The sequence below is a fragment of the Cibotium barometz genome, chromosome 7 (genome assembly GCF_041138505.1).
Source record: "Cibotium barometz isolate CiBa-2024 chromosome 7, ASM4113850v1, whole genome shotgun sequence".
NCBI lineage: Eukaryota > Viridiplantae > Streptophyta > Polypodiopsida > Cyatheales > Cibotiaceae > Cibotium > Cibotium barometz.
Genome location: NC_141052.1, coordinates 39,812,492 through 39,827,524, shown reverse-complemented (window position 1 = coordinate 39,827,524; position 15,033 = coordinate 39,812,492). Strand labels below are relative to the sequence as shown.

At 43.3% G+C, this 15,033-nt stretch overlaps 1 protein-coding gene across 2 annotated transcripts in view; it reads right to left on the bottom strand.

Annotated features, from left to right (window-relative positions):
• Window positions 1-5,116: 5,116 nt before the first annotated feature.
• LOC147636994 (cell wall integrity/stress response component) overlaps window positions 5,117-15,033 on the bottom strand; it is a 55,407-nt gene continuing 45,490 nt past the window's right edge. Inside the window, exons 2-6 of one of the 2 annotated variants that reach the window (XM_086800599.1) lie at window positions 6,016-6,034; window positions 5,871-5,979; window positions 5,698-5,755; window positions 5,513-5,590; window positions 5,117-5,400 (exon numbers count right to left, since the gene is read on the bottom strand). In XM_086800599.1, coding sequence (XP_086656725.1) covers window positions 5,207-5,400; window positions 5,513-5,590; window positions 5,698-5,755; window positions 5,871-5,979; window positions 6,016-6,034 — 458 coding nt within the window. In that variant the 3' untranslated portion in view covers window positions 5,117-5,206. Of the gene's footprint in view, window positions 5,401-5,512; window positions 5,591-5,697; window positions 5,756-5,870; window positions 6,035-15,033 lie in introns of both variants that reach the window. The other variant, XM_086800598.1, reaches the window with a different exon arrangement.

The window sequence follows — 15,033 nt, the reverse complement described above, 5'->3', positions numbered from 1 at the left end:
GGCATAATCATATTTCTTACTTTTCACTAGGTGAGTGTGGAGAGTCCATTTTACAAAAATGACACATTAACTTGAAAATACAAAACACTATTTAGATATATAAAACATCTTCTTATACAACCATGACTACTATCTTCTAGCCTCTTTATGTCCACCCAACCCTTGACTTCATTAGACATCATGTACACTAGATTTGCCTAGTTCCCATTTGCCATACACTGGAGTTGCCTAGTTCCTGTTTGTCATGTGGTTTGAATGGGCCTTGATGTTCAGTAGCCCTATATACATGCTTTGTACATATGCTCCACCCTTGAGTACATTAGCCATCATGTACACTAGAGTTGCATAGTTCCCATTTGTCATGTGGTTTGAACGGGTCTTGATGTTCACTAGCCCTTAGTTCCCATTTGTCATGTGGTTTGAATGGGTCCTGATGTTCATCAGCCCTGTATACACGCTTTCTACATGATCCACTCTTCACTCATTGTTAACTTCACTAAATGAAAGTTGCTAGTATTGAGACTAGTGAGGAACGATACCCTAGCATAAGGCCTCCAGTAGCCCCTTGTGGTAGCCATCCCTTGATTCAAATAGACCTAGCCCTCCCTAACAACCCTTAACCTCGATTATTTCCCTAGCTTTGTCTCCTTCATTTTCAACTATTACATTCAAGAAAAAAATATGAAAAGAGAAGACCTTGTCTCTCCAAACACAACCACCCATCCCTCCCTTCCCTTTCCCCCATCTTCTTACACTTTCAATTTCACTTGTCATTTTCTTAGCACCATGTGTTAATGTCTAATTGCCCACATGCACACGTGCGCGAGCACACACACAGGGGGGTGGATATGGCTCTTACGGGAGAATAATGCAAGTACTTGTCTATACATAATTAGTAAAACTTAAAATATATGTGGATGTCATGTAAGTAATTATTTATAATGTAGTAGTTCCTTAGTAAAGGTAGTAATGGCAATGGTATTTTCCTTTTGCATGAGAAATATATGGATAAGAACACATCCCTCAAGATGAGAAATCTATGGTATTATCCTTTTGCATGAGAAATCTATGGATGCTCAAGATAAGTGGCAAAGCTAGGCATTCTAAAAGTGCATGCTTCTCTTTCTCTTGCACCACCATGGAGCATACTTGTATGCCCTCTCTTAATCTTCCATGCCATGTCTCAAGTATGTGAGAAGTGTGTACAAACGGTGGTAAAAGCTAGGCAATTTAAAATTGCATGACGGTATTTCTCTCACACCTCCATGGAGCATACCTTGCATGCCCTCCATAGTTCAAATTTTCCATATCATCTCTTAGTCTCACATCTCAAATCATGATCCCCTAGTGGGATGGCAAGTGTGTGGATTGAATATTGTGACACTAGCTCTATCAAATAGTGAATACTATACAACCTCTTCGTTCAAAGGACAAAAGTTTGTGCAAGGGGATATCTACAAAGTGTAGAGGTGGCTATGGGATGGCAACAAGTGTGTGGATTGAATATTGTGACAATGGCTCTCTCAAATAGTAGAATAATCTACAACCTCTTTGTTTAAAGGACAAGAGTCTGTGCAAGGAGATATATGTAAAGTGTAGTAGTGGAAGTAGGCTGCATTTTTCCTGTACACATACGGCTAAATATTGTTCCTCAAAAGATGCTTTAGCTATACACAATTTTAGAGATTAGTTAGGAGGTGAGGGGCATTCCATCTAGTAATCACCATATGTTATCCACTATCTTTTGGACCTTGGAGCTAGCTTCCCATGTAATCTTAGGAAACCTTTCTAAGGATGCATGTTGGAGCTTGATTATATATTCGACCATCTTTTGCATATTTTAAGGACATCAATGGGTAGGCTTTGTGATTCTAGAATTGTGAGTAGGAAGTTTGGTAGTTGATTTTGAGGAAAATTCTTTCAGATATTTATCCATTAAAGGAAATGTTGAGATGCTTCCCTCCAAACTTCCACTTCATAAAGTACTACTGGTGTGGATCTTAGCGTAAGTATATGTGTTCTCAAATGCACAGTATGTGAGTTTTCCCTCCCTCTTGTTATCCACTCAATAGGTTAAAATGGTTTCACCCATGCAACCTACCATAGACGGCGTTGGAGCATATAAAGGGGCCTTACCTTGTGCTTAATGTCAAATAGGAAAAGTCTAAGAACAATGTACATATGCTTAAGACTAGTAATAGAGTCCGGACCAATGTTAAGTTTGGCCGATCTAGTTTGAAAACTAGTCAATTGTAAGTCATTTTTGACAATAAGCAATACACAATCATTCCCTTGCAATAGTTTACTTGTGATCTCTCTTCCCTCTTCTTACTTGTGAGCTCTCCTCTTCCCTCTTCTTGCTTGCTTGTATGCCATTGAATCTTGCTTGCTTGATGGATGCATGCCAGATAAGTTTGATTCTAGATTGTCTTCTTGCATTAGCTTCCCCTTCATTCCCGCCTATTGTGATCACAAAGGACCATCTCTTTTTGCTTCCATCTAGGCCTAGAGATCTCTACCTTCACTCGATTGGCAAAGGAGCATTTCGGTGTGGCAATGGAGTGCAGATGCAACGGAAGAGCTAGCGCACCCACATAGAGAAGTTGCTTAAGGCAAGACCCGCCAACACATGCTTTAGCAAGACTAAGCTAAGGTCTTTCTTGAATGCCTCTAAGAGCCATCTAGCCTAGGCAACAGATATTGCTACCATCAATACTGCTACCATCAACAATTTGAAGACAATTCTATGCAAACTTTGAGTCTCTTGATGGGAAGACTCTTTAAAGGCTTTTACTAACATTTATTTTCTCTTCATCACATTGACATACTTGTATTTTGTAGATTAAGTTTTGGGCATCCTCCATAGAGACAAGAACCACATCACTTGAGAAGCAAAAGAATGATTGTTGATGTTTTGATACACCACGAGGATGTGTTCTCTTGGCTAGCATAATTAAGCACCTTGGTTTCAAGTCTATAAATAGAAAACCCAAATAAAGTGGGTGATAGCATTTCACACCAATCTCACTAATCATTTTTAAGATTTCTTGCACACCTAGACGATTGTATATTCATGTAATGGCAAGCAATAGTTTTTGTGGAGTCCCCATCTAAACATCCTTCTCCACAAATTTCTCCCTTACAATGTAACTTTTTGAAGTCTAAAAAGCACCATTACATTGAGTATCCTTGAGTTTACTCTCTTTAATATAGACACACAAGGTTACGACATGGTAGTAGACTCCTAGGATATAGCCCACATAGTAGCACACATGCCTTCCAAGGAGGAGGTATAGGGTTTGAATCTACCTTAATGGTGTCTAGTTTCAATACCCACTAACATAAAAAAGAAAGGTTACAACATGTGCAGATCAAAAATCTGCTAGCCCCAATGCTCACTTGTTTTTTTCCTCAATGTGCCGAGTTATTTTCTTCCACCCATGGGGATGGGGACAGTAGATTTTTGGGTTGGCACAACCAATCGGTGCAGATCTATTTAGCAAGCTGTCTGCTGCAGCCCACCTGTAAAGCCACCACGGTAGTGCTATGTGCACACATAGATTGGAGTCATGCATGACCTGATTTTGCAAAATGATATGAACATAATTTTTCGTCCTGCCAGGACCTAGTGTTACCCTCCTCATTTTGAGAGGTCAAATGCCTTTTGGTCAACACTTCTATTTGACTGGTCCATGCAAACGGTCCATGCAAAGTTGGCTCTCTTTTCAAAGTTTCTAAAAATTCAACTAATCTGAAACGTTAAGACTTTAAATATGTTATCTCAAACTTTAACATGTGGCTAACATGCATGTTTTAGATTACCCTTCAATCATGGGCCCTTCTCCTCATTGGCTGAAGGAACCATCTTCTCTTTTCTCTAACCTTATCTACTCAATTAGTACTAAACCCATGCTTCTTCACCATGGCTTTCTTGGTTCCATTTAATAATTACAATCATAGTATTTTACAAGTCACCCCCCTTGCAATTTGAAAATTTTTACGCCCACTTGTAATGTTTCATAATGAAGAGGAAATAAAGTTTCCCTCATTTTCATTTCCCTTGGTGTTTTGCCAAAATTTCACATGTGCAAATCTTGGGCCTTCTATTGTGCGTGTACAATTCCTTGTCCATGCTTCCTCCTAGTAAGAGGGTGGAACATACATGTGGGGACTCGATTAAGCTTCAAAGTCATGCCTATGATTTGGATAAAGCCACTTTTTATGGAGAAATTTGGCTTTCAATGTCAAACCACCTTGATTGTGAGCAAATACTTGAAGAAAAAACCCAAAAAAAATAAAAATAAAAATGTAGACTTCCCATTTGGCAAACTAATGGATAACTTGGTTGAATTTTTCTGGTCTCTTCTCAACCGCGTGTGTTTACATGAGCTTTCTTAAATTCCATTCTAAACACAAGTGCATCATCATATCGATTGTGGATGTCTAAACATTATTCCTCCCCAAGCATGCATTAGGCAATGTTTTTACTCTGGAACTAGTGGTCCAAGAGAGTTGCAAATCTTAGGGGCACTAGTCTCTGGATGTCTAAACATTATTCCTCCCCAATCATGCATAAGGCTATGTTTTTAGTCTAGAACTAGCGGTCCAAGAGAAAGTTGCAAATCTTAGGGACACTAGTCTCTAATCAATGATACCGGGTTTATTGTATTTCATGAGTGTTGTCTCCTCTCTACCTTACCCTACTTGTAGGTTTATTGTGTTTCTTGAGTGTTGTCTACTAATTTTCAATGGACATGGCAATAAACGTCTCCTAATTTTCAATGGACATGGCAATAAACTATGTAACATCCAAAAGCTAAGACTAAAAATGCAACAAAGAGACAACTAAATAATGCATTTGGCTACACTTGGCCCCATCAAATGCACCTTGGACTCGTTCTTTAGTACACACGACCCAACAAAATGTGTACCAATTCATGTATGCTAGCATGGTGGCTCTTATTATATCGTTCCAACAATAGCATGCAGCTCAAATTACATTAATCTCAAAAGCATTAATCAAAATGAAGACTAAATGTCGATCAGTCAGTATATGGAAGGTTCCTTCCAAGTGAAATGCAGATCTTTCTTTCAACATAAAATAAGCTTTGTGGTGTTATCATCAAGAAATCGTGCTCTTTATTAGACCAAAAAAAACTTCAAACACCTCCCTAGAAAGAACCATGGCTTGGGCTAAGGTCCTCCTTCACAAGGGTAGTAGCAATATAGGGCATGGCACAAACTCTGCAAGAAGGTTACCATCAATATGCTTTGAATGAATGGTTTCCATGCTTAGCACAACCAAATCAAGACTCAGATCGTCAGCAATTTCCCCGATGACGGCTGCAGGCCGCTTTCCTTCACCTAGGCTTTCCATCAAACCAAACTCTTCAAAGCCTCCTGCATGCACTCAAATGAAATGACGGAAACTGCTCATTTAGACCAGACATTAGACACAGCCACTTGCACAGTTAAGAAAGCTAGAGGAAGAAATAATCTCATGGAATCAAACCTTCGGCTAGATGCCATCGTATGTTCTTGATTCTTAAATCATGGTCAGCTATGGACTCCTTGCTATCTTCATCAATTACTGCAAAAGAAGAATGCTTTGAGGCTCCTCTGTTGGGAATCTAAGTTCTAAATGTATGCTTTCTTTCTGTTCTAACTTAAGATTTTTATCGCAATATAGAGGCTTACCAACTACTGTGATGTCCGCCCCATATTGCTTTGCCAAGGCTGTGGTGGTTGCAGCAGCCTATCAAAGAACAAAACCATTAAGCTTTGTCACGTGCACATGGCTACATTGTCACAAACCATCCTTCAAAAAGCCCAAACAGATCTCAAAGAAAATAAGAAAACCAGATACCTACCTGTCTAGTCGCTTCAGACAAGTAAGGATTACGGTCGATAATAGGCAACAGCACCTTCTTAAATAAACCAGTGAGATCACTTGTGGGACCACTGCCACCAGGAGCAGTGAGATCACTTGTGGGACCACTGCCACCAGGAGCAGTGTCACCAGTTGCTTTCGATGCTGCACAAGCCAGGCCACAATCCACACATGAAATCAAATTTCAGCATCCATGATATGATGGTTCACTGCAGAATTAATGCCAAGTAAACTCATTCTAAAGCTTCCAAAAATGTGAAAGGGGCATCGAGCTGGAGCTCCCCGCATAGCAGCCTGCTGAACCCCCTACCTCATCGCTCCCCCGCTCCCGTCCCTCCTTTTCATGCATGCAACCACACCCCGGCGCAGGGAAAACTGGGGAAGAAACGAGCGGCTGCTATGCAGGTAGGTTAAGAGGGTGTGCAAAAGGAGAAAACAGGGATACATGAAGGCGCGCGGTCCTCGGGGGGGGGCGGGGGATGGTGGGGTGTTGGGGTTCTACTGTTGTTCTCCTTCCTGCTCATATCCCTCTATCCCAGCCTTCTGTTCCTGCCCACCCTCCAGCACCACCATTGTTTCTAGGTTCTCACCTGCTTGCAACAATCTTCATTCGGTTTTTGAGCATAGACCCTATATCCTCCAAACCCCACCCCCCTCTTTTCTTCCTGAGGACTCCATGGCAGCTGCTACACCTTCCCCAACTGGTAGCTGGTGATCTTTTGGTCAAACTTGTCATGCGTGATCTCCAATGCTGGGGGAGACATGAAAGGATTTTGCTCTCCCACATCCCCAAGCGCACTCCCATCCGTGGCAATCCTCGGCAACCCACTAGATTTTCACTAAAGCCACTCTTCGAAAGCTTGATACAGCATAAGTGACCTTGTGATGTTCTTTCACCAATACTCTTCGAACATGAGTATCATGAGGTACACAAATACGGTCCGGATATTATAATAAACCATCCACTATTGTATATGCTCCATAAATCTTCAAGTCGAAAGGAGTTGCATTCTGAGAATTGAGAATTAGAAATGCATTTCCAAAATCACGATCTTTTGAATAACGGTCCTTGAAACTTTGAGGTATATCCATTTCAACTGTAGAAATAGCCAAGACCGAAGCTGGCGGCATACGACTGAGGACATCCGCAACCACATTGGTAAGACCAGGAACATACTGAATTATCATATGAAAATTGGCTAAGAATTCGACCCAACGTGCTTGCCTAGCATTCATAACTGGCTGCGTGAAGATATATTTCAAAGAATGATGATCTGTTTTCACCATTGAATCCGCACCAAGGAGATAATGTTTCCATGCACGATAGGCATGAACAATAGCCAAAAATTCCTTGTCATATACCGGGTATCTTCCTTGAATTGCAGAGTACTTATGACTGTCAAACGCAATAGCACGTCCTTGTTGCATTAAGACGGCACCAGTGGCAATATCAGAAGCATCCGTGTAAATATCAAAGGGGAGAGTAGGGTCTGGAATAGCCATGACAGGAGTTGTTGTCAAAGCTGTCTTTAAATTTCCAAAAGCTTGTGTTGCGGCTTCAGGCCATTGGAATGCAAGAGCGGACTTTAGAAGTTATGTGAGAGGAGCAGCTATTTCAGAAAATCGATGAACCTTTGTGTGATAGAAGTTGGCAAGCCCCAAAAAAGAACGAACATCATGGATGTTTGTGGGAGTTGGCCAATTGACAATAACCTATATTTTCTTTGGATCCACGGAAATACCATCTGCTGAAACAACATGTCCAAGGTATTCCAAGGATGTCTTGAAGAATTCACTTTTGCCTGGATTAATATAAAGAGCATTGTCTCGAAGCACTTGGAAAACGATCTTAAGATGTACCTTGTGTTCTTCCATATTACGACTGAACACCAGGATGTCGTCAAGATAAATAATGACGAACTTGTCCAAAAAAGTACGAAAAAGATCATTCATCAGACTCATAAATGTTGCAGGGACATTGGTTAACCCGAATGGCATGACCAAGTACTCGTAATGACCATATTTTGTGTGAAAAGCTGTCTTATACTCATCACCTTTGCAAATGCGAATTTGATGATATCCAGACTTAAGATCAATTTTGGAGAAGACCTTTGCATGGAGCAATTGATCAAACAATTCATCAATGCATGGAAGAGGATACTTATTCTTGATAGTCAACTTATTAAGGACACGATAGTCGATGCAAAGGCGCATAGACTTATCCTTCTTTTTTACCAAAAGCACTGGAGCTCCAAAAGGGCTTTTACTTGGTCGAATATGTCCTTTCTCCAAAAGTTCAATAAGTTGTCGCTGTATCTCCTGAGATTCCGTAAAAGAAACTCGATATGGAGCACGAGTAGATGCAGCACTGCCAGGAAGGATATCAATAGCATGGTCGACTGGTCGACGAGGTGGGAGAACCGTAGGAAGCTCCTAAGGAAAAAGATGCAAGTATGGAGTAAAGAAAGGTTGCTTGAGGTACATCACCTTTGTATCTATGTCCTCGGGAGGGTCGTTGGCTGAATAGACCATTAAAAGTGTTGAGGAACAACCACTCTTGCAGACCCACCGTTTCACTTTTGAAGAGCTGAAAGGGTTGGTGTAGAAGGTTGGTTTCTGATTCCTTCAAGTGCCACAAGCATATCATTTTGAGCAAATTGTATAGAATGGTTTCGGAAACTGATCAAGGGATCATATTGATACAACCATTCTTGACCAAGAATCATATCATAATGTGCCAAATTCATGACTTGGAAATCCAATTTGTCACGATAGTGCTGAATTCGAAAGGAGAGGTGTTTGGCAATGGTGTTACACGAGGATGTGGAACCAGCGGCAAGCTCTACTTCATAAACAACAGTACTTGGAGAAGTCCGAATCTTCAATCTCTGAGTCAAGGTGGTTCCCACAAAGTTATGAGAGCACCCACTGTCAATGAGCACCTGAATAGGGTGACTGGAAATAGAGCCTTGAAGAACCAAAACCTGAGTAGACCGCTGGGGCAACAGTGAAGAGGCAGCTTGTACTGTAGCAGTAGCGGTAATCACTGAAGCATGTGCAATAGCATGGTGATTAACTGCACGCTTTCCTTTGTCAGCAACTAGGGGTTTCTCCTCAGAAGTGGAGGGTTCAGCATTAGAATTCTGTCGATGGGTTGGTCTTTTAGGGCACTCAAACCAACAATGAGGTCCATTACAAATTGTGCACAATCACGTCTTTTGTTGATCCCGTCCAGAAGGAACAGTAGAAGGACGAGGATTGCGAGATTGGTCACGTCTTTGGTCCCGTCCACGATCCGAACTGCGTGGTTGGAAGAATTGAGAACGTCAAAACCGAAAGAGGATGGTCCTTCTGATCGGCGAGGGTATTGAGAATTATTCCATTGGGGATTAGGCCGGGAGGTAGAAGTGCCAGATGACTCTCTGCAACTATCTCGGCTCATACGAGATCCATTGGCTTTCTGAAAGTCATTAGCTCGATTGAAAGAGGTCGAATTTCGAGAATTAATGTCTGCAACGCGCTCGGCGTATCGTATGGCATCGGCAAGATCAACAGGGTTATATTTCTGAACATCGGCACGCAGTATGGGGTTAAGCCCTTCAACGAAGGCATGAAGTTCGTCCGCTCTAGGGACGAAGAGTCAATCTCCAGTATCAAGTTGGTGAACTGGGAGATATAAGAGACCAAGGAACCAGTTTGGTCCAAATGGTGTAAGCGAGTACGGGCTTGGAAATCCGCATTGGCAGGTATGAATTGCTTACGGAGGACCCGCTCGAATTTTCCCACGTTATAACCGTTTTTCCGGCATGCTGTCGTCGTTGCCACCACAATAAAGCAGTGTCTTTGAGGAGGGATACCGCAAAAATCACCTCTTTGGAATCAGAAAGGGTCATGGTTTCAAAGTATGACCGCAATTTATAGAGCCATTGGTCTAAGATGCGCTTATTGCGCTGACCACCATAAGAGTCAGGGGGTTTAATTTCCAATTTCTTTGTTTTACTGGCTTGTAAAAGACGATGAAGAGTTTTAAGGTCGTCGTCTTCTACCTCGGAAGGAATGACGTCTGTGTTTGCTAGTACTGGTGCTGAAACATCTGCTGCTCGTACGGAACTCGTGTAGGAGTGGCGATCCGTGTGGAGCTCCTGGATCCGAGAAGCTAAGGATGCCATAGACTCCTGGAGTTGCTGTTGGAACTGCTGTTGAAGTTGCCATTCCGGAGGGGCTGGTATGTCAACAGGTTCTGCCATGAGAGAAGATGTTGATGTAGAGGCTTCAGGGTGATGAGGCTCTGGGGGTTTTTGCTGTTGTTGACACCGCTGGGCTCTAGTAAGAACCATCGAATGGAGGGTGCGGCATCTGGAAATCCCAAGAGGAGAGGCTACGTACTGGTGAAGCGGCTACAGACCATCCAGTATAGTAAGGGCGATCCTCTGGGATTGGGCTCGCACGAGAGTCTGCTCTATTGGAGAAGAAGGTACAGGGGTAGGGACAACTACTGGTGTCAAGGGTGTATACTCCGGTGTAGAGGGGCGCACCGTGAATGAAGATGGATTAACGTCCTCAGAATAGGTGCAATATTCATGAAAAATGATGCTACACTCGGGGAGGATAGCGCCCAGATAAGGATGACGCCTGAGTATAAAACAATAATGATCCCAGATCCTGTGCAGAAGTACGAACACAGATCACCCACACGTCGAATTCTCTGAAGTGAGAAATCAGTGTGGCTATTTGAATGCGGTAATGAATGGGCTGGGAAAAGGAGGGCACACTAACTGGAACAGGGGCTGAGACTGGTGGAGAAACACAGGTAGGAGAGGGCACTATGGACTAAGAGGGTGTATCCTGTAAATAACTGAAATCATAGGTTTCCTCTACCATAAGCCGTCGGAGAAGAGGGTAGTGTGTGTCCACGTGATCTGAGAGATGCTTTTGAATCCGTAAAAAGGGATATTGGTCCCAGAGGAGTGGAGAGCACGCAAAAGAATGAAATGGCGGGTTGCTGATATGTTAATACTCCACATTATGTGAAATGTTTATACCCAAGAAAATGGAAAAATCACACCTGAAGGAGGTTGCCATAATAAATAGTGTTGCTGGAGAAAAAGCACCAAGGGTAGTAGAGTGTTGCTGAGAAGAAGCACCAAGGGTAGTAGCCGTCAATCCACGGAAAACACCAACTACACGTGGCTGATCCAAACACAAGCGTAGACCGCAGGAGGCCAACAATGAAGAAGGTACGGGTGCTGAATTCATGGAGGAGGAGGACGGCTGCACGCTGGCACGAGGGAACCCGTATGCAGGAAGGTGGCGGGTGCACGCCGAAACTGCACGCAAGGTGGCGCCGTTTCGTAGGGGCCCGTAAGGTAAGTTTATGGTTTTTTTTTTAAATGTGTTTGTACACGTGGCATTAAAGCCTTATAGTCTTGTGTGTTGGGTTTTTTTTTTATAAAAAATCACAACGAATCGTCATGCGCTCACTCTAGGTAAGCCTCCTGATTGAAGGCTTCTTTTTTTTTTTTTGCCTCCTTTATGCAAGAGTGTCCTGCATATGGCTGGCCCGGACTTAATCAGCAAAAATTGGGAGTTGGGGGCTGAATTTGATGGGGCATCCTCTCTTGCTCTTCCATTCAACACTTGCTACACCCAATTTTAGGGTTTGGGCGGGCTGATTTTAGGGTTAGGATTAGGATTTGGGCATAACACAGGGCGGAAAAAAGTTTGCTCTAATACCACTGTAAAGCTTTTATAGCTTTATTAACATGATTAAGACTTAATTAATAAACATAAGACAAATGCTGCAGGAAAGACTGAGTTGTTTGCATTGAGACAGGGGCCTTTCTTAAATAGAGGCCGAAAGGATACAAGTGAAGAGACACATCCGTGGGAAGGGGTGTGGCTCTTGAATCAACGGTTATGTCCTTTGGACTTAGGGGTGTGTCTTTTAATGAATAGACATGTCCTTTGATAGTGACCCATGTGTAAGGGTGTGACCCTTCACAGGTGTCCTTTCAGTTAATAAGGGATTAAGAAGTAATTAAGGAGAGATTAAGAGAGTTAGTCACAATCGTGACACCTGCGCCTCCCAGCTCATCCACTCTTAGCAGACCACTATGCTCATGAGTCCCTGTCGTACTCTCACTACCTTCTCAACCACAATGAACATATATGCAAACCTAGTTTGTGAGGGCTTCAGAAGCTCAAGGTCACTATTGGCACAATACATTGCCAAGACCTTGGGCCTCTTGGTAACAAACTTCACCAAGCTATGCGCAATGTCAAAGATCTTTGCAATCCACCTAATCTTTGCAAGATCTTCAATGAGCAAGTCTAGGCTATGGGATGCACACGGAGTCCATACAATCTACGAGAGACACAGTTGCTACCATTGTCAATGACCACCTACATCCTCTAGAATCCGTCCCAAAGAGACACAGTTGCTACCATTGTCAATGACCACCTACACTATGTTTGTGGGCCTATCTCCTTGATAGCCTCTCGGAGGTCTGACCATATAAACTCTCATGTCACCACTGTCCCAGGCACAGATGCATCAATGGCACGCAAAAACATAGTGCCCTTGCAAGAGGACACCAGAACATTGTACACATTCCTCTTGCGTATATTTGACCACCCATCATAACCATACTTGGTCTAGGTGGATTTTTATGGCTCCATCTCCACCTCCACCAGTTGTTGCTCTCTTCTGAGCTCTTGAGTGCGTAGGAGGGTGTCACGATTGTGATTTAATCTCTCTTAATTACCCTTAATTATCCCTAATTACTCTTAATCATTGAAAGAACACCAATGAAGGGTCACACCTTGTCACATGGGTCACCATCAAAGGACACGTCTCTTCAAAGGGACACATCTATTGATCAAAGGACACATCTCTACGTCCAAAGGACATAACTATTCATTCAAGAGTCACACCCTTTCACCAGGGATGTGCGTCTTCATTTGGAACTCTTCAAGCCCTATTTAACAAGGCCTTGTGTCTCAATGCAAACAACACACAGCTTTCCGCTTTCTAATTGTCTTTAGTTCTTGTATTCAATCTTAGTCATGTCTCTTAAAGTATTAATAGACTAGGAAATCCTCACAGTGGTATCAGAGCAAACAAGCTCCAACTTGTAAGATGCCCACACCCGAAAAACCCTAACCCTAACCCTAGAAATCAAAACCCTAAATCAACAAATTAAACTTAGAATAGGTATCGCAAGAGTTGTATGGAAGAGAAGAGAAAGAGAATCGGCTCACTGAAGCTCCGCGCTCCCCCCTGCTTGCGCTTCTGTCTGCACTCCCCTCTCCCTACCCGCCATCGCGCTTTCCCCCCTCCGCCTGCCCTTAGGTTTGCGCCGCCCCCCCCTTCGCCTGGCTTGCCTGCGCTAAAGCGCCTCCCCCTCCACTGCTCTTCGCCTTCGCCCCCCCCTCCCATAGCTCTTCGCCATCGCGCCCACCCCCCTCCTCTTCAGCGCCTCGGCCCCCCCCCCCCCCCTCGCCAGCTCTCGCTTCCCCCTCTCTCGCCTTTTCGTCCTTCATATCAAAGGTCTGATGCAGCCTCTTTTTCAAGGCATCCATCTCTTTACGAGATTTCCCGGCAATCAACATATCATCAACATATAAGATGAGGATCAATAGACTGCCATCCAAAGCCTTTTTGGTGTATAAGCAGTGATCTATGTCACTTCTCCTGAATTTCTCGGATTTCATGAATGTATCAAATTTATGATACCATTCCCTTGGTGCCTGTTTGAGCCCATAAAGACTCTTTTTCAGCTTGCATACAAGCTTCTCCTTTCCACTCACTGCATAACCCTCTGGCTGTTGCATATATATCTCCTCATGGAGATCACCGTGAAGAAAAGCAGTCTTCACATCCATCTGAATCAAGTCCAGATCATCATGCGCAACCAAAGCTAACACAGCTCTAAGTGTGGTCATTTTGACCACTGGAGAGAAGATCTCATCAAAGTCCACACCATATTCCTGCTTGAAGCCCTTAACCACTAACCTGGCTTTGTATCTTGGCTTTGCATCAGGTGCAACTTTGAGCCTGTAAACCCACTTGCATGGCAAAACCTTCTTGCCTGCAGGCAAATGCACCAACTTCCATGTTCCATTTTTGTGCAGAGAATCCATCTCTGACTTCATGGCACGCTCCCAAAGAGCCTTGTCTGCCCTCTGTAAAGCCTCCTTATAACATGAGGGCTCCCCACAGTCAGTAAGCATCAAGTAGTCAACCCCTGGAACAAACCTGTCAGGGGCTCTGGAGGGTCTTGTGGACCTCCGTACCCAATGACCATCATTTGCAGGTTGCTGTCCAGCCTGCATATCACCTATTGGTGGCTCCTGTTCCATGCCATAAGGCTGAAAAATCATGCCCGGTATCTCCTCTAACTGTGGTATATCCATAGGGATATCTTCTGCCATCTCTGGCTGTCCATTTGGACCATTTTCAGCACCATTTAAGGGCTGGTTTTGCTGCTGTAATGGCTGATTTACAGCCCTTGATTGTTGTCCATGATGTCCATCATCATCAAAGATGACTCTGCTAGGCTCCTGTTGCCTTGCAGGCTCCTTATACATGCATGTTTCATCAAAAATGACATCATTGCTGCGTATAATCTTTCTATTCACGGGATCCCAAAGTCTATACCCCATTTCACCTCTGTCACCATATCCTAGGAATATACATTTGTGAGACTTAGGATCGAGTTTGGTGCGCATTTCCCTGCGTATGTGCACGTACGCAACGCAACCAAACACTCTTAAGTGCTTGTATGACGGAGGCTTCCCTGTCCATACTTCTTTTGGCACTTTCCCATCAAGCCTCGTGTTAGGTGACCTGTTTATAAGGTGAACGGCTATCATAACAGCTTCAGCCCAAAAACCATGAGGTAATGCAGCATGTGACAACATAGAACGGACCTTCTCCTGAATGGTCCTGTTCATCCTCTCTGCTGTCCCGTTTTGTGGAGGATCATAAGGAGTAGAGAGCTCCCTCTTGATGCCTTAAGCATCACAAAAGTCCTGAAACTGTTTGGACATATACTCTCCACCATTGTCGGAACGCAAAGCCTTCAGTGTTTTGCCAGTTTGATTCTCAACAAAAGCAACAAACTTCTCAAACACTGAGAATG